The 23,080-nt window shown below is 50.1% G+C and overlaps 1 protein-coding gene across 3 annotated transcripts in view; it reads left to right on the top strand.

The window, feature by feature from the left end:
- The first annotated feature begins 5,115 nt into the window (after positions 1 to 5,115).
- The window catches only part of LOC116544934 (cytochrome P450 4F22), a 47,320-nt gene continuing 29,355 nt past the window's right edge, over positions 5,116 to 23,080 (top strand). The window contains exons 1-3 of one of the 3 annotated variants that reach the window (XM_032271532.1): positions 5,116 to 5,263; positions 20,602 to 20,710; positions 22,219 to 22,441. In XM_032271532.1, coding sequence (XP_032127423.1) covers positions 22,220 to 22,441 — 222 coding nt within the window. In that variant the 5' untranslated portion in view covers positions 5,116 to 5,263; positions 20,602 to 20,710; position 22,219. Of the gene's footprint in view, positions 5,264 to 5,698; positions 5,790 to 20,601; positions 20,711 to 22,218; positions 22,442 to 23,080 lie in introns of those variants that run through there. The other 2 variants (XM_032271531.1, XM_032271533.1) reach the window with 2 other exon arrangements.

Below are 23,080 nucleotides of genomic sequence, written 5' to 3'. Positions count from 1 at the left end.
GTGGATGAGAGGAAGATAATTCCAAGCAGAGGGAAGAGCATGTGCAAAGGGTTTAAAGTTGGAGAGATGATCTCGATGGGTTTGGCAAAAATGGTCCCAAGTGGCTTGTGTGTGGATGGGGAGAAGGAAAGTGGGGCCAGCACGTGTTAGAAGGGGCCATTTAACACCCAACTCACCTCTTACCTTTGAATTTCTTTCTTTCTTTCCTTTTTTTTTTTTTTTTTTTTTTTGAGACTCTTGTTGCCTGGGCTGGAGTGCAGTGGCGCTATCTCTGCTCACCGCAACCTCCGCCCCCAGGTTCAAGAAATTCTCCTGCCTCAGCCTCCCAAGTAGCTGGGATTACAGGCATGTGCCACCATGCCCGGCTAATTTTATATTTTTAGTAAAGACAGGGTTTCTCCATGTTGGTCAGTCTGGTCTCCAACTCCCAACATCAGGGGATCCACCGACTCTTTTTCTCTCTCTCTCTATATATATGTAAAATTGTCAAAAAGATACAAAATTACAAATAGAGGCCAGGCATGGTGGCTCACACCTGTAATCCCAGCACTTTGGGAGGCTGAGGCAGGCAGATCGCTTGAGGCCAGGAGTTGGAGACCAGTCTGATCAACATGGCGAAACCCTGTCTCTACTAAAAATACTAAAAAATCAGCTGGACAGGTGTCACAGGCCTGTAATCCCAGCCACTTGGGAGGCTGAGGGATGAGAATTGTTTGAATCCAAGAGGTGGAGGTTGCAGTGTGCTGAGATCGTGTCACTGGACTCCATCCTGGGTGACAAAGGGGAGACTGTCTCAAAAAAAAAATGACGTGAATTTCACGTAACATAAAATTAACCCTATGAAGTGTACAATTCAGTGACATTTTAGTGCATTCACAGTGTTATGCAACCGTCACCTTTATCTAGCTCCAAAACGTTTTTGTCACCCCAAAAGGAGGTCCTATAACCATTCCCCTGGGTATGGGCTTCTCTCTCCATCCTCCTTCCCCAGTCCCCTTGGCAACCGCTACTCCACTTTCTGTCTCCGTGAATTTACTTAGTCTGAATATTTCCTATAAATGGAATAATACACTGTGGGACCTATTGCGTCTGATTTCTTTCACTCAGCACAATGTTTACGAGACTCATCTACATTGCAGCATGGATCAGGACTTTATTTTTATATTTATTTCTTTCAGATGTAGTCTCACTCTGTCGCCCAGGCTGGAGTGCAGTGGCGCGATCTCAGCTCACTGCAGCCTCTGCCTCCCGGGTTCAAGCCATTCCCCTGCCTCAGCCTCCAGAGTAGCTGGGACTACAGTTGCCCGCTACCATGCCTGGCTAATTTTTTGTATTTTAGTGGAGATGGGGTTTCACCATGTTGACCAGGCTGGCTTGACCTCTTGACCTTAGGTGATCCACCCGCCTCAGCCTCCCAAAGTGCTGGGATTACAGGCATGAGATATTGTGCCTGGCCTTTACGTCTTTTTTATGACTGTGTAATATTCTGTTGCATGGATGGACCACAATTTGTTTATCCATTCATCTGTTGGTAGAATTTGGGGTTTTCCACCTTTGGCTATCATAAATAGGGCTATCCTGAGTACTCCTCTGCAATTACATATGTGAGTACCTGTTCTTCCTTCCTTTCTTTTCCCTCCCTCCCTCCCTCCTTCCTTCCTTCCTTTCTTCTTTCTTTCCTTCTCTCTCTCTCTCTTTCTTTTTTTGAGACAGGGTCTCATCCTGTAGCCAGGATGGCGTGCGGTGGTACAATCTCAGCTCACTGCAATCTCAGCCTACCAGGCTTAAGCTATCCTCCCACCACAGCCTCACAAGTATCTGGGACTACAGGTACGCACCAGGGCCAGCTAATTTTCTATATTTTGTAGAGACGAAGTCTTGCCATATTGTTGCCCAGGCTAGTCTGGAACTCCTGGGTTCAAGTGATGCTCTGTTGCCTCAGCCTCCCAAAGTGCTGAGATCCTAGCTGTAAGCCGCTGTACCTGGCAGGTACTAGTTTTCAGTTATTGTGGGTATATACCTAGGAGTGGAATATCTGGGTCATATGGTAATTCTGATTAGCTTTTGAGAAATTCCCAAACTGTTTTCCACCGCGGCTGAACCATTTTACATCGCCATCAGCAGGGTGCGGCGAGATCCCTCTTCTTATCTTTGGCCCCCTGCCATAACCTGACCTGTCCATTCCCAGACAGCTTTCTCCTACCATTTCCCCTGTCCAGCCACCGTCTCCGCTTCCTCCCCTCCCTCTTTAACCTCACTCCACTGAGACCTTGGCTGTGTCAGGCTGAGGGTTCCGGTGTCGTGGGAACCACACAGCTCTAGACCCTGGGTTCCTTGACGTCTAGGTGCAAGTAATGGTGCCTATTACTGCTTTTCTGCAAACTCCAGCTCCAGCTCCAACTCCGTGCTGCTGCCTGTCCTCTCTCTAAATGTAGCTGTGATCCCTGAGGTCAGGAGTTCAAGACCAGCCTGACCAACATGGTGAAACCCTGTCTCTACTAAAAAGACAAAAGTTAGCCTGGCGTGGTGGTGTGATCCTGTAAGCCCAGCTACTAAGGAGGCTGAGGCAGGAGAATTGCTTGAACCTGGGAGCTGGAGGTTGCAGTGAGCCAAGATCATGCTGCTGTACTCCAGCCTGGGTAACAGAGAAGAATTCCATCTCATTTAAAAAAAATAAAAAATTAAAAATTCTGGGGTGGCGGCTCATACCTGTAATCCCAGCACTTTGGGAGGTCAATGTGGGCGGATCACCTGAGGTCAGAAGTTTGAGACCAGCCTGGCCAACATGGTGAAACCCCGTCTCTAGTAAAAATACAAAAATTAGCTAGGCATGGTGGTGTGTGCGTGTAGTCCCAGCTACTTGGGAGGTTGAGGCAGGAGAATCACTTGAAGCTGTGGAGTGGAGGTTACAGTGAGCTGAGATCACGCCACTGCACTTCAGCCTGAGCAACAGAGTGACACAGTGAGACTCTGTCTTAAAAAATTAAAAAAGGCCGGGTGCGGTGGCTCTCGTCTGTAATCCCAACATTTTGGGAGGCCGAGGCAGGTGGATCACAAGGTCAGGAGTTTGAGACCAGCCTGGCCAACATGATGAACCCCTTCTCTACTAAAAATACAAAAATTAGCCAGGTGTGGTGGTGCGCGCCTGCAGTCCCAGCTACTTGGGAGGCTGAGGCAGGAGAATCGCTTGAACCCGGGAAGCAGAAATTACTTTGAGCTGAGATCACACCACTGAACTCCAGCCTGGACAACAGAGCGACAGAGAGAGCCTTGGCCAAAAAAAAAAAAAAAAAAAAAAAGGCAGCACTTTTGCCTTTCCCTCCTCTTCTCTGCCCACCTCCCTCCTGAGTGATCTCACTGACCTACTCCCCTACCATCCACCATCTTCTGAAGGCAGGTAACTCACAGATGCACTTCTCAGGAGGTACTGTCATGCTGAGCCCAGCTGCCTCCTGGGTGTCTCCCTGAATGTTGTCCCATGGGCCTTTTAGACTGAAGGTGACCCACAGTTTCCCAATCTTAGCACTGTCAACTTTTGAGTCTGGACCATTCTTCAGGGGTGGGATGTTCTGTGCATTGCAGGATGTTGAATAGCATCTCTGGCCTTCACCCACTAGATGCCAGTTGCACCATCCCCCAATCTTCCCCACCCCCACCCCTGCTCCCCACCTAGCAGTGTGACCTCCTGATATTGCTAAATATTCCCTGGCAGAAAACTCTGCTCTACCAGGGTGGCCCCAATCAAACTGCAAACTCTGATGTTTGTCCAGCCTGTGCTCTGTGCCAGGAGTGGGGCTGAACATCACCTCATCACATGGGCTTCTCCTGAACTTTATCCATTGGGGGATGGAGGCTCAGAGCAGCTATATGACTTGCTCAAGGCCACACATCCACGAAGCCCACACTTAGCACCTCCAGGCCCTTTGACTTACTCCTTCCTCCTGGTCTACAGCTCTCTGAGAGCAGAGAAGCTGGGCGGATACCTTATTCTCCTTCTCTCTTCCCTAGAACCCCGATGACCTTGGGACCCCATCCCTAACCCCTTCCTGGGTCTCAGCTACCCCCACCCATTGTCTCTGTCCCCTTCAGCCACGGGAGGGGCCCCTCTCAAACTTCACTCTGTGTGAATCTCAGCATTTTCCAAAGTGCTTCCAGTAAGCTCTGCCTTGGCCAGAACTCTTGGCAAAACAAAATTCATATTTCTAAAACAATAGGCTTTAATGATATATTATGAATAAAAAATTAATAAAAAATAAGCTCTTCCTCAGAAGTAAATAAAAATTAAAGACACAAATAAATAATTTTTTTTAAAAAAAAGGTCTATGAGCTGGGATAATGGCTTGAGCCTAGGAGTTTGAGACCAGCCTGGGCAACATAGTGAGACCCCATCTCTAAAAGAATGGAAAAAAATTGGCTGGGTGTGGTGACATGCATCTGTAGTCCCAACTACTCAGGGGACTGAAGCAGGAGGATGGCTTGAGCCCAGGAGTCACCCCAGCCTGGATGACAGAGTGAGACCAATCAATTAACAGGGGGCACCTCCCCTACTCAAACACCATCCATGGCTCCCCATTGCCCACCAGACCAAGACCCAGCCACTTAAGCTGACCTTCACAGTCAACCCCTGCCTCCCTCCAGCCTCCACACCTCTCAAACCACAAGGCCAGGGAAAGCCACCTGCCAAGTCACACCCTCCAATTTCTCTGTGCGTGAGCCCTACCCCCTCTCTCATACCTGTTGAAATCCAACCTCTCCCTGCAGCCCCAGCTCAAATGTCACATCCTTCACGTCGCCTTCCCCGACCTCACGTCTGCCTCCTCCAAGCAGCAAAACTTCAATTACGTGTGTCTCCTCTTCTTCACCTGGAAACATGCCTCGCTCCTCCCACGCCCTCTTCCCGAGAGCCCAGCACCAGGTGAGAGAGTATTATCGGAAAAAAGAGGGCTAAGGAAGGCTTCTGAATTTACCAGCTGCTGGGGCAAGTGGGGATTCTTGTCTTCTCATCTGTCTGCCCACTTGCTCAGGTCAGCCACACATCCACCCACCAACCCAGGAGGACAGACACATCCAGAGGCGGGGCTGATGTCTGGACACATCTGGAACAGATGGGCTTGCCAAGGACAACATCCTGGCCAGAGGCTTAAGGTGTCTGGCAGCAGGTGAGAAGGAGTAGGGTGGGGGGAGCAGAACCAGTCTGGTGTTATTTGTTGAGGTGGAGGTCTTCCTGGAGGAAGAGCTGCTGGAGGGTGCAGAGCCTCCAGGGGTGTGTGTGTTGTGGGGGCGGGGGACGACAGGTTAGGTTCAGGATCCAGACAGAGGGGAAGGGCTGGTTCCCAAGGGCTGGTGGAGCCAGAGAATTCCTGAGGGCCCCAGAGGAGGCTTCTGGGGGGATTAGTGGGGTCCCAGGGGGTGATGGTTTAGGGATTGCTGTTCAAGCTTGCCAGTAGGGGCCATGAGGGATGCTGGTGTGAGAGGAGTGTGGTCCAGAGCAGTCCCTGATGGTTTGGGACTTCCGTCTGTCTCTCTCCACCTCTCCATCTCAGTCTCAGTCTCTCTCTCCGTCTCTCTCCACCCCTTCACACGCCTATTTCTTGTTCCCTCCTTTTCTGGGGGCAGCCCTGGCGTCCCCGCCAAGAGCCCTGCGGGGGCCCGGGGCGGGGTGTCTGGGGGGCGGAACCCCTTGGCGGGGTCGGGCGGGGTTAAAGGGCTGGGCCGCGGGACGGTTTGGTCAGATCCCAGGTAGTGGCCCCAGCAGATCCGGATCCAGGACGGGAGGCTGAGACCAACTGGTGAGTGCGCGCGGGGTGGAGGCTGTAACCTGAGCGCCGCCGCGGCGCTGCGCTGTAACCCGAGGCTCGCCGGGCTCAGTGCTGGCGGGGCCAGGGCGAAGGACTGCGCCCGTGGAGGCAGGAGGGGCGCAGCCGGCCGTGGGGACTCCCTCAGGACCCAGGACAGGGCTGCCTGCCCGGGACAGTTGCGGGGAGAGGGGCACGTGGGTGTGTCCTTGACGTTTGCTGCATTTGTGCCTCTGTGTGTGTGTGTGTGTGTGTGTGTGTGTGTGTGTGTGTGTGTGTGTATGCGCACGCGCTTTGGAGTCCTAGGCGCATCCTTTGGGTGTCTGTGATGGGGAGGGAGCCTCCAGAAGACCCCTTTCGCGGTCAGGGCATCCCAGATGGGTTCAAGCCCTGCCCTAAGACGCCTCTTTGGGGCTGAATGGGGATTCACCTTAGGATTTCACCACTGCACATCATCTTGAAGGGGAAGCTGTACATTCAACCTATGGGTTAGGCTTGTGGTCCAGCTGCCATCAGGGACCCTCTGGCCATCCATGCCAGACTCAGGGCCCCTCTATGAAAAGACGATGTTCTTCTGGCCCTGAGAGTTGGCTCTGAGGGTTGAGCAACGTCCTGCGGTTGGTCCCAGGTGATGTCCGTCTGGTAGATGCTGGAAGGATGATGCTTTCTGATCTCCCAGGGGTCTGGACCAGCCTGGGTATGCAAGGTGGCTGAGGCTAGCCACCTGGGGAGTCTCAGGCTGGAGGGCATCTCACCTGGTTCATCTGCCTGCTCATCCCTCATGTATGCACTCATTGTGTGTCTGTCACCACCCCATAGGTGAAAGGAGATGGCCAGGGCTGGCTGTGCACCCAAAATTCCTCCTTCCCTGTACCTCTTGCCCTATCCCCTACTTCTGGGTCCTGGAGCTGTGCCCAGCCAGGACTGGGAGCATCAAACTCCTCCCTGAGTAACTCCAAACCCCAAAGAGGAGGAACCTCCCCGGATCCCCTCTACCACCCTCATTTTACAGGCAAGGAAACTGAGGCCCAGAGAGAAGAAACCTGTGCCCCTGAACACCCAGTGCCCAGTGGGAGAACTGGGATTTGAACAAACAAGCCCTGTTTGACCCCAAAGTCCCCGGCCACTTTCCAATGGCCCTGGTATCACTAAATAGCCCAGCTTGGGTTTCTGAACAGTAACATTAACTCTAGGCTGGTGTCCGGCGATGACCCGGGTTGGTGTCCACAGAGGGGCTTGGATGACTGGGGAGGCATTCAGGGAATGGGACCCATCTCTCCTTTTTCTTTTTTCTTTCTTTCCTTTCCTCCTCCTCCTCCTCCTCCTTCTCCTCCTCCTCCTTCTCCTCCTCCTCCTCTTCCTCTTCTTCCTCCTCCTCCTTCTTCTTTCTTCTTTTTTTGTTGTTGAGACAGGGTGTCACTCTATCACCCAGGCAGGAGTGCAGTGGCATAATCATAGCTCACTGCAGCCTTGACCTCCTGGGCTCAAACGATCCTCCCACCTCAGCCTCCTGAGTATCTAGGACTACAGACATGCACCGTCACACCTGGCTATTTTTTTGTATTTTAGTAGAGACATGGTTTTACCATGTTGCCCAGGCTGGTCTCGAACTCCTGGACTCAAGCAATCCACCTGCCTCAGCCTCCCAAAGTGCTGGGATTACAGGCATGAGCCCCTACTCCTGGCCCTTCTCTCTTTGTTGACAAACCTTGGACCTGATTCTCCAAACTCCAGATGGCCAGGTCACAATAATAAACACGATGGCAGCACCAACAGCAATGACAGGTATCATTGGTCAAAGGCTTACTGTGTGCCCGGAAGTGGGCTGAACACTTTATAAATGTTGCATTGTCATCGAGGCCCCGTGAGGAGGGTAAGTAGGGCTTCTGTCTTAATGGATGAAGAAATCAAGGCTTAGAGAGGTGCAGACACTCACCCGAGGTCACACAACAAAGCGGCAGAGCTTTATAGAATCCTTTCTGAGGCTCATGTCCAGGTGTGGCCACACTTGGGATGGTGGGCAGACAATGATAGCCCTGCAATGGTCTAGATTACTAGTGGTTTTGAAACTTCTTTTTCTGCCAGGATTCCCTTCGAGCCAAGGAAATTGTTAGCAAAAGTTTCGAATATGATCAAAGCTGCAATGGGAGTATCTCCTTGACCCCATTTGCCAACTTGGCTCTGCCCTCATTAGTCATAAATGACTCTGAAGCTCTTTCTCAGAACTTCAGAAATTTGGAGTGCTGAGTGGAGACTCCAAAAGGCCTGGAAGCCAGGCTGGGCATGGTGATTCACGCCTGTAACCCTAGCACTTTGGGAGGCTGAGGCTGGAGGATGGTTAGAGCCCAAGAGTTTGAGACCAGCCTGAGCAATATAGGGAGACCTTATATTAATATTTTTTTTGAGATGGAATTTTGCTATTTTTGCCCAGGCTGGGGTGCAATGGCATGATCTCTGCTCACTGAAACCTCCGCCTCCCAGGTTCAAGCCATTCTCCTGCCTCAGCCTCCCGAGTAGCTGGGATTACAGGCATGTGCCACCACGCCCGGCTATTTTTGTATTTTTAGTAGAGACAGGGTTTGTCCGTGTTGGTCAGACTGGTCTTGAACTCCTGACCTCAGGTGATTGCCTTGCCTCAGCCTCCCAAAGTGTAGGGATTACAGACGTGAGCCACTGCACCTGGCTGACCCTATATTAATTTTTTTAATAAAAATTTTCAAAAAATTAGCCGAGCATGGTGGCAGGCGCCTGTAGTCCCAGCTACTTAGGAGGCTGAGGTGGGAGGATCACTTAAGCCCAGGAAGGGGAGGTTGCAGTGAGCCAAGATCACACCACTGCCTCCAGCTTCCTGGGTGACAGAGCAGGACCCCGTCTAAAAAAAACAACCTAGAAGACCCCTCTCAGCTCAGGCCTTCCGGGCTCTGGCACTTTGGGGAATATGTGAGTCTCTGGGGTAAGCCAGCCCTACAGTGTGAAGGAAGTCAAGGTGGTGCCAGGAATCAGTTGGGACAGGGGCAGGCTGTCTTGACTGTAGGCTTGGAGTGAAAAGGAGGGCTGGGATGTGGGGTGATGGGGCCAGCATTGGGGTGCTCTTCCGCCAGGCTCCTGGCCGGCCCCAGCCCCTGCAGTTCAAGAAGAGGCATGTGTCTGGTACCTGGCATCGGCCCTGGTCCGTGCCCTGTATTTCTTCTTGGGAGCCCACACACCTTGTATAACAAGTCCTCAGCTGGTGCATGGCCAGGCCAACCCGACAAACCAGCACTTTCTGGGTGTGGGCCGGGCCGCAGAGCCAGTCGCTGGCTTTGCCACTGCCAGATCACGCAGGCCCTAGCAAGGCGGGGCCACCTCTGCCAAGGTAGGCCTGCTGGATGAGATTGGGGCTGGTGTAGAGAGGGAGCGGGCATGCCAGCCACCCACAGCATTCTGAGGGTGCCACCTTTGAATTGCTCTCGCTTGTATCAACTAGTAATAATGGGAGGAGTCATCATGGCTAATATTTTGTGTGCTAAGTGACAAGGCCTTTCCATGCTTATGTGCCTTATTTCACTGAGCTGTCCCAAACAACCTCAGGGGGTAGGTCCTGTTATTATCAACCCATTTTACAGGTTGGCAAAGGGAGGCTGATGGCAGGGTCTAGGTTCACCCAAGGCTGCTAACCTAGGAAACAGGAGAGCTGAGATTTGAACCCAGGCCTGTTAGAGCCAAAAGTGTACATTAAATTAAATTAAATTAGTTTTTATTTTTGAGATAGAGTCTTACTCTGTGGCTCATGCTCGTGTGCAGCAGCGTGATTTTGGCTCATTGCTGCCTCCGCCGCAGCCTCCCAAGTAGCTGGGACTGCAGGTGGCTGCCACCGTGCCTGCCTAATTTTTGTATTTTTAGTAGAGATAGGATTTCACCACGTTGGCCAGGATGATATCGATCTCTTGACCTCGTGATCCACCCGCCTCAGCCTCCCAAAGTTCTGGGATCATAGGCTTGAGCCACTGTGCCCAAACAACTAATGAATTTTTATAATTGATTAATTTTTTTGAATGGGTAGCATGTGCTCATGGTATAGGAAATCAAAAGACCTAGAAGAGTCAACAGTAAACTGAATTTTCCCTTCCACCCCTGCCCCGAGTTCTTTCAGGCCCTTTCCAGTAGCTGCCACCATTTCTCAGGGGTCCTCAAACCTTCTCTCTCTTTTTTATTATTATTACCATTTATTGGTGACAAACACTAAGCTTTATTACATTCCATGGGGAGAAAAATTCCAGTATAAATGATGAATGGAAGCAGTACTTAACTTGCAGGGCTACCAGGCTTTCCATATGGACCGCACACAGAGCCTCAGTGTTCTCACTTCTGTGTACAGTAACACAGCATCGAAAGCAACACAGCTGTATAGAGAAACACAGGCCATTGTTTTTGGCCCTAATGGAGATGTAATTAACAGTATCGAGCATTCTGGAAAATCAGTCTTCAGGTTTATAAGGATTACATGGAGATTATATCCTATAGTGTTGTGAAAACTAAGTCCTCAAGAGCCATATGTATAGATCATTTTTTAGCCTTTTTTAAGAATATGTATTTTTTGAGACAGAGTCTAGCTCTGTTGCCCAGGTTGGAGGCTGAGGCAGCAGAATTGCTTGAACCCGGGAGGCGGAGGTTGCAGTGAGCTGAGATCGTGCCACTGCACTTCAGCCTGGGCGACACAGCAAGACTTCGTCTCAAAAAAAAAAAAAAAACAAAAGAAATCTTCCAGCTCTCTTTAAGGGTTACTGGGAAGATGGAGTGAATGATGGTGGAAATCATCACATATAGCAGGTGCTGGGTGATTCTTTGGAGAGTGATCGAGGAGAGGTGGCTGATGGTGGTGCAAAAGAATGGACCATCAAGGCAGCGCTGGGGTTGGAGGATGAGGAGCTGTTGTGGGCAGACCTGGGGAAAGGCATGTGGATGGAGGGAACAGAATGTGCAAAGGCTCTGAGACAGGAACTAGCTTGGCCTGTGGCAGGAGTGGGCTGGAGTGGCCCAAGGTGAGCAAGTGACGGGGGACCGGGCTAGAGGCACCAACAGGGATGGGCCACGCAGGTTGTTGTGGTCCATGACAAAAAGTCTAAATTTAGCCAGATGAGGTGGCTCATGCCTGGAATCCCAGCACTTTGGAAAGCTGAGGTGAGAGGATCACCTGAGGCCAGGAGTTCAAGACCAGCCTGGACAGCATAGTCAGATCCCATCTCTACCCAAAATCTAAAATTAGCTGGGCATAGTGGTGGCTGCCTGCAGTCTCAGGTACTGGGGAAGCTGAGGCGGGAGGATCTCTTGAGCTCAGGAGTTTGTGGCTGCAGTGAGCTATAATTGCACCACATTTCTGCCTGGGTGACACAGCAGGACCCTGTCTCCAAAAGAAAAACCATGATAACAAAAGAGTCTAAATTTCATTTAGAGCAAAGAGGGGAGCCATGGGAGAATTTTGAGCAGGGGAAGTTCATGGTCTGAGTTAATTTGAGGAAGATCTCTCTGGCTGTGTGTGCAGAATGGACTTCTTGCAGGGAGAAAGGGTGGACCTCTAGGAATCAGTGGGAAGGGGCCACTGCAGTGCTGGCCTGATGTGGGTTGGGATGTTGGGGATGGAGCAGGATGAATGGATTCGGAAGATGTTTAGGGTGGACCACTAGCAGGACCTGGCAACAGATTGGATGTGGCTGAAAGGGGCAGGAAGAGGGTGAGGTGAATCTGAGAGTCTAGGAGATGCCCCCAGGGGGATGTTGAGGAGCTGGCTGGACCTAGCAGTGTTGGACATTGAGACATGGGAGTCGCCTTTGAGATAGGATTGCTGAGACCACGGGAGGGGTGCAATCCTCAGGATGTGGGCACAGAGGAAAGGGGAGACGATGCGGCTTTAAGGAGCCCCAACATTTACAAACTGGGTGCAGAAAGAAGGGCTCAAGGCCGGGCGCAGTGGCTCACACCTGTAGTCCCAGAACTTTGGGAGGCTGAGGTGCGTGGATCACCTGAGGTCAGGAGTTTGACACCAGCCTGACCAACATGGAGAAGACCTGTCTCTACTGAAAAAACAAAATTAGCCAGGTGTGGTGGTGGGTGCCTGTAATCCAAGCAACTCGGGAGGCTGAGGCAGGAGAATCACTTGAACCCGGGAGGCGGAGGTTGCAGCAAGCTGAGATCGTGTCATTGCACTCCAGCCTGGGCAACAAGAGCGAAACTGTCTCAAAAAAAAAAAAAAAAAAAAAGAAAAGATAAAGAAAGAAGGGCTCAAAGCACACTGAGAAGGGCACTTTTTTTTTTTTTTTCAGACGGAGTTTCACTCTGTTGCCCAGGCTGGAGTGCAGTGGTGCAATCTCCGTAGCTCACTGCAACCTCCGCCTCCCAGGCTCAAGTGATTCTCCTGCCTCAGCCTCCCGAGTAGCTGGGACTACAGGCACTCACCACCGCGCCTGGCTAATTTTTGTATTTTTACTAGAGATGGGATTTCGCCATGTTGGCCATGTTGGTCTTGAACTCCTGACCTCAAGAGATCCACCTGCCTCAGCCTCCCAAAGTACTGGGATTACAGGCACGAGCCACAGTGCCCAGCCAGAGGAGGGGACTTTTTGAGGCCAAAGTGGAGGATGGGCAGGGGCGAGTTCCTGAAAGGCTTCAGATGCCAGGCTGAGGGGAGTAGGGAGCCAGGGAGGGTGTTAGAGCATGGGAGTTGCAGGCCCTTAGAAAGGGGATTGTGGTGGCTGGGATGGGAACTAAACTGTATCCAGGTGGCTCCTGGGGGTGGATGTGATGATGCATGTGACCCCTGTTGTCTGAATATGTTGACTCCCTCTCAGCACTTTTGGGCCTGCCAAGATGGTAACACCCACTCCACTCCCCTGATCAGGCTGCAGGCAGAAAAGGTCATACTGGTGTGGACCCAGAGATCATCTTTTTATAGTCACCCCCAGGTACAAATGGGGAAACTGAGGACTAGGCCACATAGCCAGTTAGTAAGGAGGCAGAAATAGAACCCAGATGTTCATGGTGTATGTGTGTGTGTGTGTGTGTGTGCGCGCGCACAAATACATGCATGCATTTAATAAGAAAATCCCTTTCCTTTTTTTTTAAGAGACAGGGTCTCTCCGGGCACAGTGATACAGTGATGCGTGCCTGTAGTCCCAGTTACTCAGGAGGCTGAGGCTGGAGGATCGCTTGAGTCCAGGAGTTCTGCACTATAGTGCGCTGTGCCGATCGGGTGTCTACACTAAGTTCGGCATCAATATAGTGGCTTCTCGGGAGCAGGGGACCACCAGGTTGCCTAAGGAGGGGTGAACTGGCCCAGGTCAGAAACAGAGTAGGTCAAAACTCTTGTTCTGATCAGTAGTGGGATCACACCTGTGAATAGCCACTGCACTCCAGCCTGGGCAACATAGCAAGACCCCGTCTCTAAAAAAATAAAAAGAGACAGGATCTCACACTCTCACCCAGGCAGGGGTGCAGTGGTGTGATCATAGCTCACTGCAGCCTTGACCTTCTGGGCTCAAGCAGTCCTCCCACCTCAGCCTCCTGAGTAGCTGGGACTAGAAGGCATATGCCACTATGCCTGACTAATTTTAAATTTTTTTGCTAGAGATGGGGGTCTCACTATGTTGCCCAGGCTGGCCTGGAACTCCTGGCCTCAAGCCATCCTTTTGCCTTGGCCTCCCAAAGTGCTGGAATTACACAGGGGAGCCACCATGCCTGGCCCCCTTTCTTTCAAGTTCCTCACGTCACTTAAGTCTCTGCTCTGAGACACCTCTTCCAAGAAGCCCTCCTGGACCACCTTGTCTAAAGGGATTATTCTCCAATCCCTTAACCTGTATATGAGTTTCCTGTGGCTGCTGTAACAAAATGACTACAAACTCGGTGGCTGAAGACAACACACATTTATTCTCTCACAGTGCTAGAGGCCAGAAGTCTGAAATCCAAGTATTGGCTATGCTCTTTCTGAAGGCTCTGCGGAAGGGTCTCTTCCTTGCCTCTTTCAGCTTCTGGTGGTTCCTTGGCTCATGGACACATCTCTTGAGTCTCTCTCTCTATCCTCATGTGGCCTTCTCCTCTTCTGCCTGTCAAACCTCCCTCTGCTTTTTTTTTTTTTTTGAGACAAGGTCTCACTTTGTCACCCAGGCTGCAGTGTGGTGGTGTGATCTTGGCTCACTGCAACCTCCACCTTCCAGGTTTAAGCGATTCTCTCCCCTCAGCCACCTAAGTAGCTGGGACTACAGGCACCTGCCACCACACCCAGCTAATTTTTGTATATTTAGCAGAGATGGGTTTTCGCCATGTTGGCCAAGTTGGTTTTGAACTCCTGACCTCAAGTGATCTGCCCACCTCGGCCTCCCAAAGTGCTGGGATTACAGGCGTGAGCCACCACGTGCAGCCTGCTTCTTTCTTCTTAGGGAACTTCAGTTACATTTAAGTCCCACCTGGAGAACGTAGGCTCATCTCCCCAGCTTAAGATTCTTAAGTTGGCCAAGTGCAGTTGCTCTTGCCTGTAATCCCAGCATTTTGGGAGCCGGACCCAGGAGGGTCACTTGAGGCCAGCAGTTCGAGGCCAGCCTGGGCAACATAGTGAGAACCCCCCTCCCAATCTCTACAAAAATTTTAAAAATTAGTTGGAGCAATGGCATGTTCCTGTAGTTCCAGCTACTCAGGAGGCTGAGGCAGGAGGATTGCTTGAGCCCAGGAGACCGAGGCTGCGGTGAGCTGTGCTTTTGTGTCACTGTATCCAGCCTGGCTGATAGAGCAAGACCTTGCCTCAGCAACAAAAATCCTTAACTTATTCGCATTTGTAAAGACTCTGGCATATGAAGTCACATTCACAGGTTCTAAAGATTAGGAAGTAGGGCTGGGTGTTGTGGCTCGTGCCTGTAATCCCAGCACTTTGGGAGGCCGAGGTGGGTGGACCATCTGAGGTCAGGAGTTCAAGACCAGCCTGGCCAACATGATGAAACTCAGTCTCTACTGAAAATACAAAAATTAGCCAGGAGTGGTGGCAGGTGCCTGTAATTCCAGCTACTCGGGAGGCTGAGGCAGGAGAATCGCTTGAACCCCGGAGGTGGAGGTTGCAGTGAGCCGAGATCACACCACTGCACTCCAGCCTGGGCTACAGAGCAAGACTCCATCTGCCATACCACCCCCTCCCCCAGAAAAAAGAAAAAAAAAAGAGTAAAGTTTCTAATTAGTAGTAGTTATCACTAGCTGGCTTCCCCAGCATTGCTAGGGATAATCATTACCCATCATTAAGTTGGCATGGAAATAAATACCACCGCCCGGTGCTGTGGGTCACTCCTCTAATCCCAGCACTTTGAGAGGTTGAAATGGGAGGAATGCTTAACGTCAGGAGTTCAAGACCAGGCTGGGCAATATAGTAAGACCCCGTGTCTACCAAAAATTTAAAAAGCTAGCTGGGCATGGCAGTGCACACCTGTAGTTCTAGCTACTCAGGAGGCTGAGGTGGAAGAATCCCCTGAACCCAGGAGTTCAAGGCTGCAGTGGGTTATGACTGTGTCACTGTACTCCAGCCTGAGCAACAGAGCGGGACCCTATCTCAAAAGAAAAAAAGGAAAATAAATATTCACAGTTGCTTCCTATGGAGCATGTCACCTGGAGTTGCCCGTGTGAGAAGCAGCCCAGTTGCCCATCAGCATCTCGAGTTTGGAGCTTCTGCCTGGGACTTGTGACTTGGAGCTCCTTGTACTTCCCTTTGGGAAGTTGCTTCCTCCTCCTACTCTGGGCTTTCCAAAGGAAATATCACCTACATCAAGCAGTCTGTATTTTTTTCAAAGGTGGGGTCTTGCTGTGTTGCCCAGGCTGGAGCACAGGGTCTGTTCATAGGTGTGAACATAGAGCACTACAGCCTTGAACTCCTGGGCTCAAGTGATCCTCTTGCCTCAGCCTCCCTAGTGGCTGAAATTACAGGTGCTGACACAGTGCCTGGTTTCGTATTTTTAAAAATTTTAAATGTGGTGAAATACATATAAAATTTACCATCTAACCATTTTTTCTTTTTTTTTTTTTTTGAGATGGAATCTCACTCTGTCACTTAGGCTGGAGTGCAGTGGTGCCATCTCAGCTCACCGCAACCTCTACCTCCCTAGTTCAAGCCATTCTCCTGCCTCAGTGTGCCACCACACCCAGCTAATTTTTGTATTTTTAGTAGAAACAGGTTTTCACTATATTGGCCAGGCTGGTCTCGAACTCCTGACCTGAGGTGATCCACCCGCCTCAGCCTCCCAAAGTGCTGGGATTACAGACATGAGCCACTGCACCTGGCCATCTTAGCCATTTTAAAATGTACAGTTCAGTGGCATGAAGCAAATTCACAGTGTTGTGCAGCCATCCCTACCATCCTTCTCTAGAATTTTCTCATGCTCCCAAACTGAAACTCCATCCCCACGAAACACTAATTCCCCCATTCTCCTTCCCCACCACCCCTGAAAACCCCTATGTGACTTTATGTTTGTATGAATTTGACTACTTCAGGGACCTCATACAAGTGGAATCATACAGTATACGTCCTTTTGTGATTGGCTTATTTCACTGAGCAGGATGCCCTCAAGGTTCACCCCTGTTGCAGCATTTGTCAGAATCTCCTTCCTTTTGGCCAGATGAGGTGGCTCAAGCCCGTAATCCCAGCACTTTGAGAGGCCGAGGTGGGCAGATCACAAGGTCATGAGTTTGAGACCAGCCTGATCAACATGGTGAAACTCTTGTCTCTATTGAGAATACAAAAATTAGCCGGGCATGGTGGCATGTGCCTGTAATCCCAGCTATTCAGGAAGCTGAGGCAGGAGAATCATTTGAAACCAGGAGGTGAAGGTTGCAGTGAGTCAAGATCGCAGAATTTCCTTCGTTTTGAAGGCTGAATAATATTCCATTTAAATGGACGGATCCTATTTTGTTTATTCATTCATTTGTTGATAAACACTTGGTTTACTTCCACCTCTTTTTTTTTTTTTTTTTTTTTTTTTTGCCAGAGTCTTGCTCTGTTGTCCAGACTGGAGTGCAGTGGCTCAATCTCAGCTCACTGCAACCTCTGCCTCCTGGGTTCAAGTGATTCCTGGGCCTCAGCCTCCCCAGTAGCTGTGATTACAGGTTCCCACCACCACACCTGGCTGACATATTTGTACAATATTTGTACACAAATTCAATTGTATACAAATACAAATACAAATATAATATTGTACACAAATGTAATATTTGCATCGTATTTTTAGTAAAGACGGGGTTTCGCCATGTTGGCCAGGCTGATCTCAAACTCCTGACCTCAGGTGATCTGCCCCCCTCAGCCTCCCAAAGTGCTGGGATTACACGCATGAGCCACTGTGCCCAGCCTACTTCCACGTTTTAGTGATTATCACTCCTGCTCCTCGGAACATGAGTGTGCAAATATCTCTTAGAGATGCTGGTTTCAGTTCTTTGGGGTGTATACCCATAAGTAGAATGGATGGATTATAGGGTAATTCTATGTTTAATTTTAAATTTAATTATTTTAAGAGACAGGATTTCCCTATGTCACCCAAGCTGGAGTGCAGTGGCATGATCATAGCTCACTGCAAACTCAAACACCTGGGCTCAAGCAATCTTCCCACCTCAGCCCCCAAGTAGCTGGGACCACAGCTGTGCATCACCATGTCCAGCTCGTTTAACCATAAAAGGAACCACCAGTGGCTGCAGTGGCTCATGCCTGTAATGCCAGCACTTTGGGAGGTCGAGGTGGGTGGATAGCCTGAAGTCAGGAGTTTGAGACCAGATTGGCCAACATGGTAAAACCCCGTCTCTACTAAAAATACAAAAATTAGCCGGGTGTGGTGGCATGTGCCTGTAGTCCCAGCTACTTGGGAGGCTGAGGCATGAGAATCGCTTGAACCTGGGAGGCAGAGGTTGCAGTGAGCTGAGACTGCACCATTGCACTCCAGCCTGGGCAACAAGAGCAAAACTCCGTCTCAAAAAACAAACAAACAAAAAACCACCATATGGTTTTCCACAGTAGCTTTACCATTTTACATTCCCACCAACAGTGCAAAACAGTTCCAATTTGTTCACGTCCTCGTTCATACTTATTTTCTGTTTTTTGTTTTGATTGTAGCCGTCTTAAAAGACTGGTCATATACTCTATATTTTAAGTCATAATATCTATCCCAATTGGGATCACCAAATCTGAGGATGACCCACCTAGCTGTTTTCCCAGGATGTGGTAACTAATAAAAATTTCACTTCTGAAGCCAGGTGAGGTGGCTCATGCCTGTAAATCTCAGCACTTTGGGAGGCAGAGGTGGGAGGATTGCTTGAGCCTAGGAATTTGAGACCAGTCTGGGCAACATCATGAGACTCTTGTCTCTACAAAAAATAGAAAAAATTATCTGGGCATGGTGGTGCGCACCTGTTAGTCCCAGCTACTTGGGAGGCTGAGGTGGGAGAATCACTTCAGCCTGGGAGGTTGAGGCTGCACTGAGCTGTGATAGTGCTCTTTAGGGTCACTATGTAGCCTGGGTGATAGTGACACTCTGTCTCAGAAAGAAATTTCACTTCTTTATTTTTATTATTTTTATTTTGTTTTGAGATGGAGTCTTACTCCATCACCCAGGCTGGAGTGCAGTGGCATGACCTCAGTTCATTGCAACCTCCACCTCCCAGGTTCCAGTGATTCTCCTGCCTCAGCCTCCTGAGTAGCTGGGATTACAGGCTCGTACCACCACACCCAGCTAATTTTTGTATGTTTAGTAGAGACAGGGTTTTGTCATGTTTTCGAGGCTGGTCTCCAACTCCTGACCCCAAGTGATCTACCTGCCTCAGCCTCCCAAAATGTTAAGACTACAGGTGTGAACCACTGCACCTGGCCAAGAAATTTCACTTCTGGATGGTAAATGTGGTTTGGCATTGGCTAGCAGAAGAACAAAATGAAGCCTGGCATGGCGGCTCACGTCTGTAATCCCAGCACTTAGGGAAGCTGAGGAGGGTGGATCACTTGAGGTCAGGAGTTCAAGACCAGCCTGGCCAACATGGTGAAAGCCAGTCTCTACTAAAAATACAAAAAATTAGTTGGGAGTGTTGGTGGGTGCCTATAATCCCAGCTACTTGGGAGGCTGAGGCAGGAGAATCGCTTGAACCGGGAGGCGGAGGTTGCAGTGAGCCAAGATCATCCCATTGCACTCCAGCCTGGGCAATAGAGTGAGACTCTGTTTCAAAAAAAGAAGAAAGAAGAAAGAAGAAGAAGAAGAGCTACACTAGTCTGAACCCTTAGTAGAGGACACTGTTGGGAGGGGTGGGTGGGGTTGAGGGCTCAGGGGCTCACCTGGAGTACACACCTTTAGCTGTGGTGCCTGAGGAGATAGGCGTACAGAGGGAAGAACCCTCAGCCGTTGGTACTGGCTGGAAAGGAGAGAAGAGAGCAGGCTCCAGTCATTTTCAGGAATCTCCTTGGGGTGATCTGAGATCCTTGGTCCCCCAAAGTGAAGGTGATTAAGGATGGCCCTTAGTGGGGCCTTGGGGGAACCCCTGCCAACTTCTGTCTCTGTTGAGTTTGAGAAATTGAGCCGGGGTTTAGCTTCCTCATCTGGAAAATGGAGAGAATGATAGAACCTACCTCTGAGGACTGGTGTATGATTCTGTGTTAGTCCATTCTCGCATTGCTATAAAGAAATGCCTGAGACTGGATAATTTATAAAGAAAAGAGATGTTATTGGCTCTTGGTTCTGCAGGCTGGACAGGAAGCATGATGCTGGCATCTGCTCAGCTTCTCGGGAGGCATCAGGAAACTTACAATCATGGTAGAAGGCAGAATGGGAGTAGCTGTATCACGTGGCTGGTGCAGGAGTAAGAGACGGACGCGGGAGGTGTTACATACTTTTTTTTCTTTTTCTTTTTGGAGACAGAGTCTTGCTCTGTCACCCAGGCTGGAGTGCAATGGTACAATCTTGGATCACTGCAACCTCTGCCTCCTGGGTTCAGCGATACTCCTGCCTCAGCCTCCCAAGTAGCTGGGACTACAGGCACCCACAACCATGCCTGGCTAATTTTTTGTATTTTACTAGAGACAGGGTTTCACCATATTGCCCAGGCTGGTTTTGAACTCCTGGCCTCATGTGATCTGCCCACCTCAACCTCCCAAAGTGCTAGTATTACAGGTTTGAGCCACCATGCCCAGCCAGTGCTACACACTTTTAAACAACGGGATCTCAGGCTGGGCATGGTGGCTCGTGCCTGTAATCCCAGCACTTTGGGAGGTCAAGGAGGGCGGATCACCTGAGGTCAGGAGTTCAAGACCAGCCTGGGCAACATGGTGAAACCCCATCTCTACCAAAATATACACTCAAAAAAAAAAATTAGCTAGATGTGGTGGTGCATGCCTGTAATCTTAGCTACTCAGGAGGCTGAGGTAGGAGAATCGCTTGAACCCAGGAGGCAGAGGCTGCAGTCAGCCAAGATCATGCCACTGTGCTTCAGCCTGGGCAACAAGAGCAAGACCCTGTCTCCAGACAAAAACCAAAAAACCCACAAGATCCCATGAGAACTCACTCACTATCTGGAAGACAAGCACCAAGAGGATAGTACTAAACAGAGATACCACCTCTGTGATCCAAACGCCTTTCACCAGACCCCATCTCCAACACTGGGGATTACAGTTCAACATAAGGTTTGGGTGATGACACAGATCCCCACCATATCAGATTCCCTGAGATGAGGCTGGTACCGCCCGGAGCATGGTGGTGCTTGGCGCATGGGAAGCCCTTCCTGCCTGGTTACTGTTTTATTCATGTTATGGTTACCTACCCGCTTTGTCTTGGTTCCTTAGGAGCTGCCCCTAAAGCAAGGATCTGAGTGCAAGTAACTTTTTTGGGGGAAGTGATCACAGAAAATACCAGCAAGGAAGAAGAAAGTGAACCCCAAAGAATTGAAAACAGGTACTCAGACAAATAAATGTGCACACATGTTCAGAGTAGCATATTTCATAATAGCCAAAAGGTGGAAACAGCCCAAATGTCCATCCGCAGTTGAATGGATAAGGAAAATATGAGGCTGGGTGTGGTGGCATGCACCTGTAGTCCCAGCTACTTGGGAGGCTGAGGCAGGAGAATCACACGAGCCTGGGAGGTCAAGGCTGGAGCCAGCCATGATCACACCACTGCACTCCAGCCTGAGTGATGGAACCAGACCCTGTCTCAAAGAAGGAGGGAAGGAAGGAAGGAAAGAAGGAAGAAAGGAAGATTACTCAGCAGTACAAGGAATTAAGCTCTGATTGATGCTACAATGTAGATGAACCTTGAAAACAGGATGCTGAGTGAAGGAAACCGACACAAAAGGCCACATAGAATTTGATTTATAGGAACTATCCAGAATACTTAAATCCATAGAGAGAGAAAGCAGATGAGTGGTGCCAGGGGCTTCAGGGAGGGAGAAGTGGCTACTAACAGGGATGGGTTTTTTGGGGGGATAATGAAAATGTTCTGAAACTAGCTGGGCGAGGTGGCTCACACCTGTAATCCTAGCACTTTGGGGGGCCAAGGCAGGAAGATCGCTTGAGCCCGGGAATTCGAGACCAGCCTGGGCAACATGGCAAAACACTGTCTCTACAAAAACAGACAACAAAAATCAGCCGGGCTTGGTGGCATGCACCTGTAGTTCCAGCTACTTGGGAGACTGAGGTGGGAGGATTGCTTCAGCTGGAGAGGTTGAGGCTGCAGTGAGCCATGATTGTGCCACTGCACTCTAGCCTGCATGACAGAGGAGACCTTCAACAAAAGAAAAAAGAAAAAAAGAGAGAAAGAAGGAGAGAAAGGAAAAAAAGAAAGGAAGAAAGAAAGTCCTGAAATTAGATGGAGGTAGTATTTGCATGATATGTAAATGTACTTGATGCCACTGAATTATTCTCTTTAAAATGATTAATTTTGCATTATGGGAATCTCATCTTAACTAAAAAAAAAAAAAAAAAGTAAAAGAGAGGGAAAGGAAGTGGCTAAAGAGTTTCTATTGTGGGCAGCTGGAGTTTAATCTCACTGGGGAAGCCTGGAGTGAGAGTGGAAGCCATATCTCAGGGTCACTGCACCCAAGGGGTGAGGGAGCTGGGGTATTTATCCACCAGTGAGCATCAGTCATTGGTTGAGAGCTGTTCCTTTAGGAGGGGGATCTAGGTTTCCCAGCCTGACCGGCTATGCATGAGTAGAGAATGCCCTACGGTAGAGAAGTCAAGGGAATGACCTTGCCAAAGTCAAGGCTGAGGGCATATGAGCAGGGCCCCAAGTGTATCTATCTGTCCAGCTGGCTGGAGGTCAGGGCTGGGGGATGAAGAGGTATCCTTGGTGTCTGGGACTCACGTGTGCTGGGAACCTGCTGTGCCCTAGGCACACTGTACCTGACCCCATGGGTCATCGTCTTGTATGTTGCACTGACCCCTGACCCTATGTGTCTCCAGGATGCTACCCCTCACGGACCACCTGCTGCACTACCTGGGGCTGGAGAAGACGGCGTTCCGCGTATACGCGGTGTCCGCCCTCCTCCTCTCCCTGCTCTTCTTCCTGTTCCGCCTGCTGCTACAGTTCCTGAGGCTCTGCCAGAGCTTCTACATCACCTGCCGCCGGCTGCGCTGCTTCCCCCAGCCCCCCCGGCGTAACTGGCTGCTGGGCCACCTAGGCATGGTAAGTGTGGCCGGGCAGGACTGGGATGGGTTGGGCAGGTGCGGGGTAATAGGTAAGGATGGTGGGCCTGCTGGTTTCCCACAGCCTCCCAAGAATCTGGTTGGAGCTAGAAGCAGATTTATATGATGGGGTATGAGACTGAGCCTCAGAGAGGGCAAGCAGTTTACCCAAGGTCACACAGTTGGGAGGAGGCAGAACAAACTTTAAAGACGAATTATCCAGTGCATCTGGAGCATAAAAAATAAAAAATAAATAAATAAAAAGGGAGGAATTATTTTGGGAGGCTGAAGTGGGAGGATTGCTTGAGGCCAGGAGTTTGAGACCAGCCAGGAAACATAGTAAGACCCAGTCTTTACAAAAAATACAAAAATTAGATGGGTATGGTGGCGCACACCTGTAGTCTCAGCTACTTGGGAGGCTGAGGTAGGAGGATTGCTTGAGCTTAGAAGTTCGAGACCAGCCTGGGGAACACAGTGAGATCCCATCTCTATAAGAAAAATTACAAAAATTAGCTGAGTGCAGTGGTACACACCTGTAGTCCCAGTTACTTGGGAGGCTGAGGCAGGAGGATCGCTTGAGCCTGAGAGTTTGAGGCTGCAGTGAGCTATGATTGCACCACTGCATTCTAGCCTGGGTGAC

This window comes from Sapajus apella, unplaced genomic scaffold, assembly GCF_009761245.1.
Source record: "Sapajus apella isolate SASKATOON/1434 unplaced genomic scaffold, GSC_monkey_1.0 scaffold237, whole genome shotgun sequence".
NCBI lineage: Eukaryota > Metazoa > Chordata > Mammalia > Primates > Cebidae > Sapajus > Sapajus apella.
Note: the sequence above shows the minus strand (reverse complement) of the source record. Positions and strands in the feature narration are given on the sequence as shown.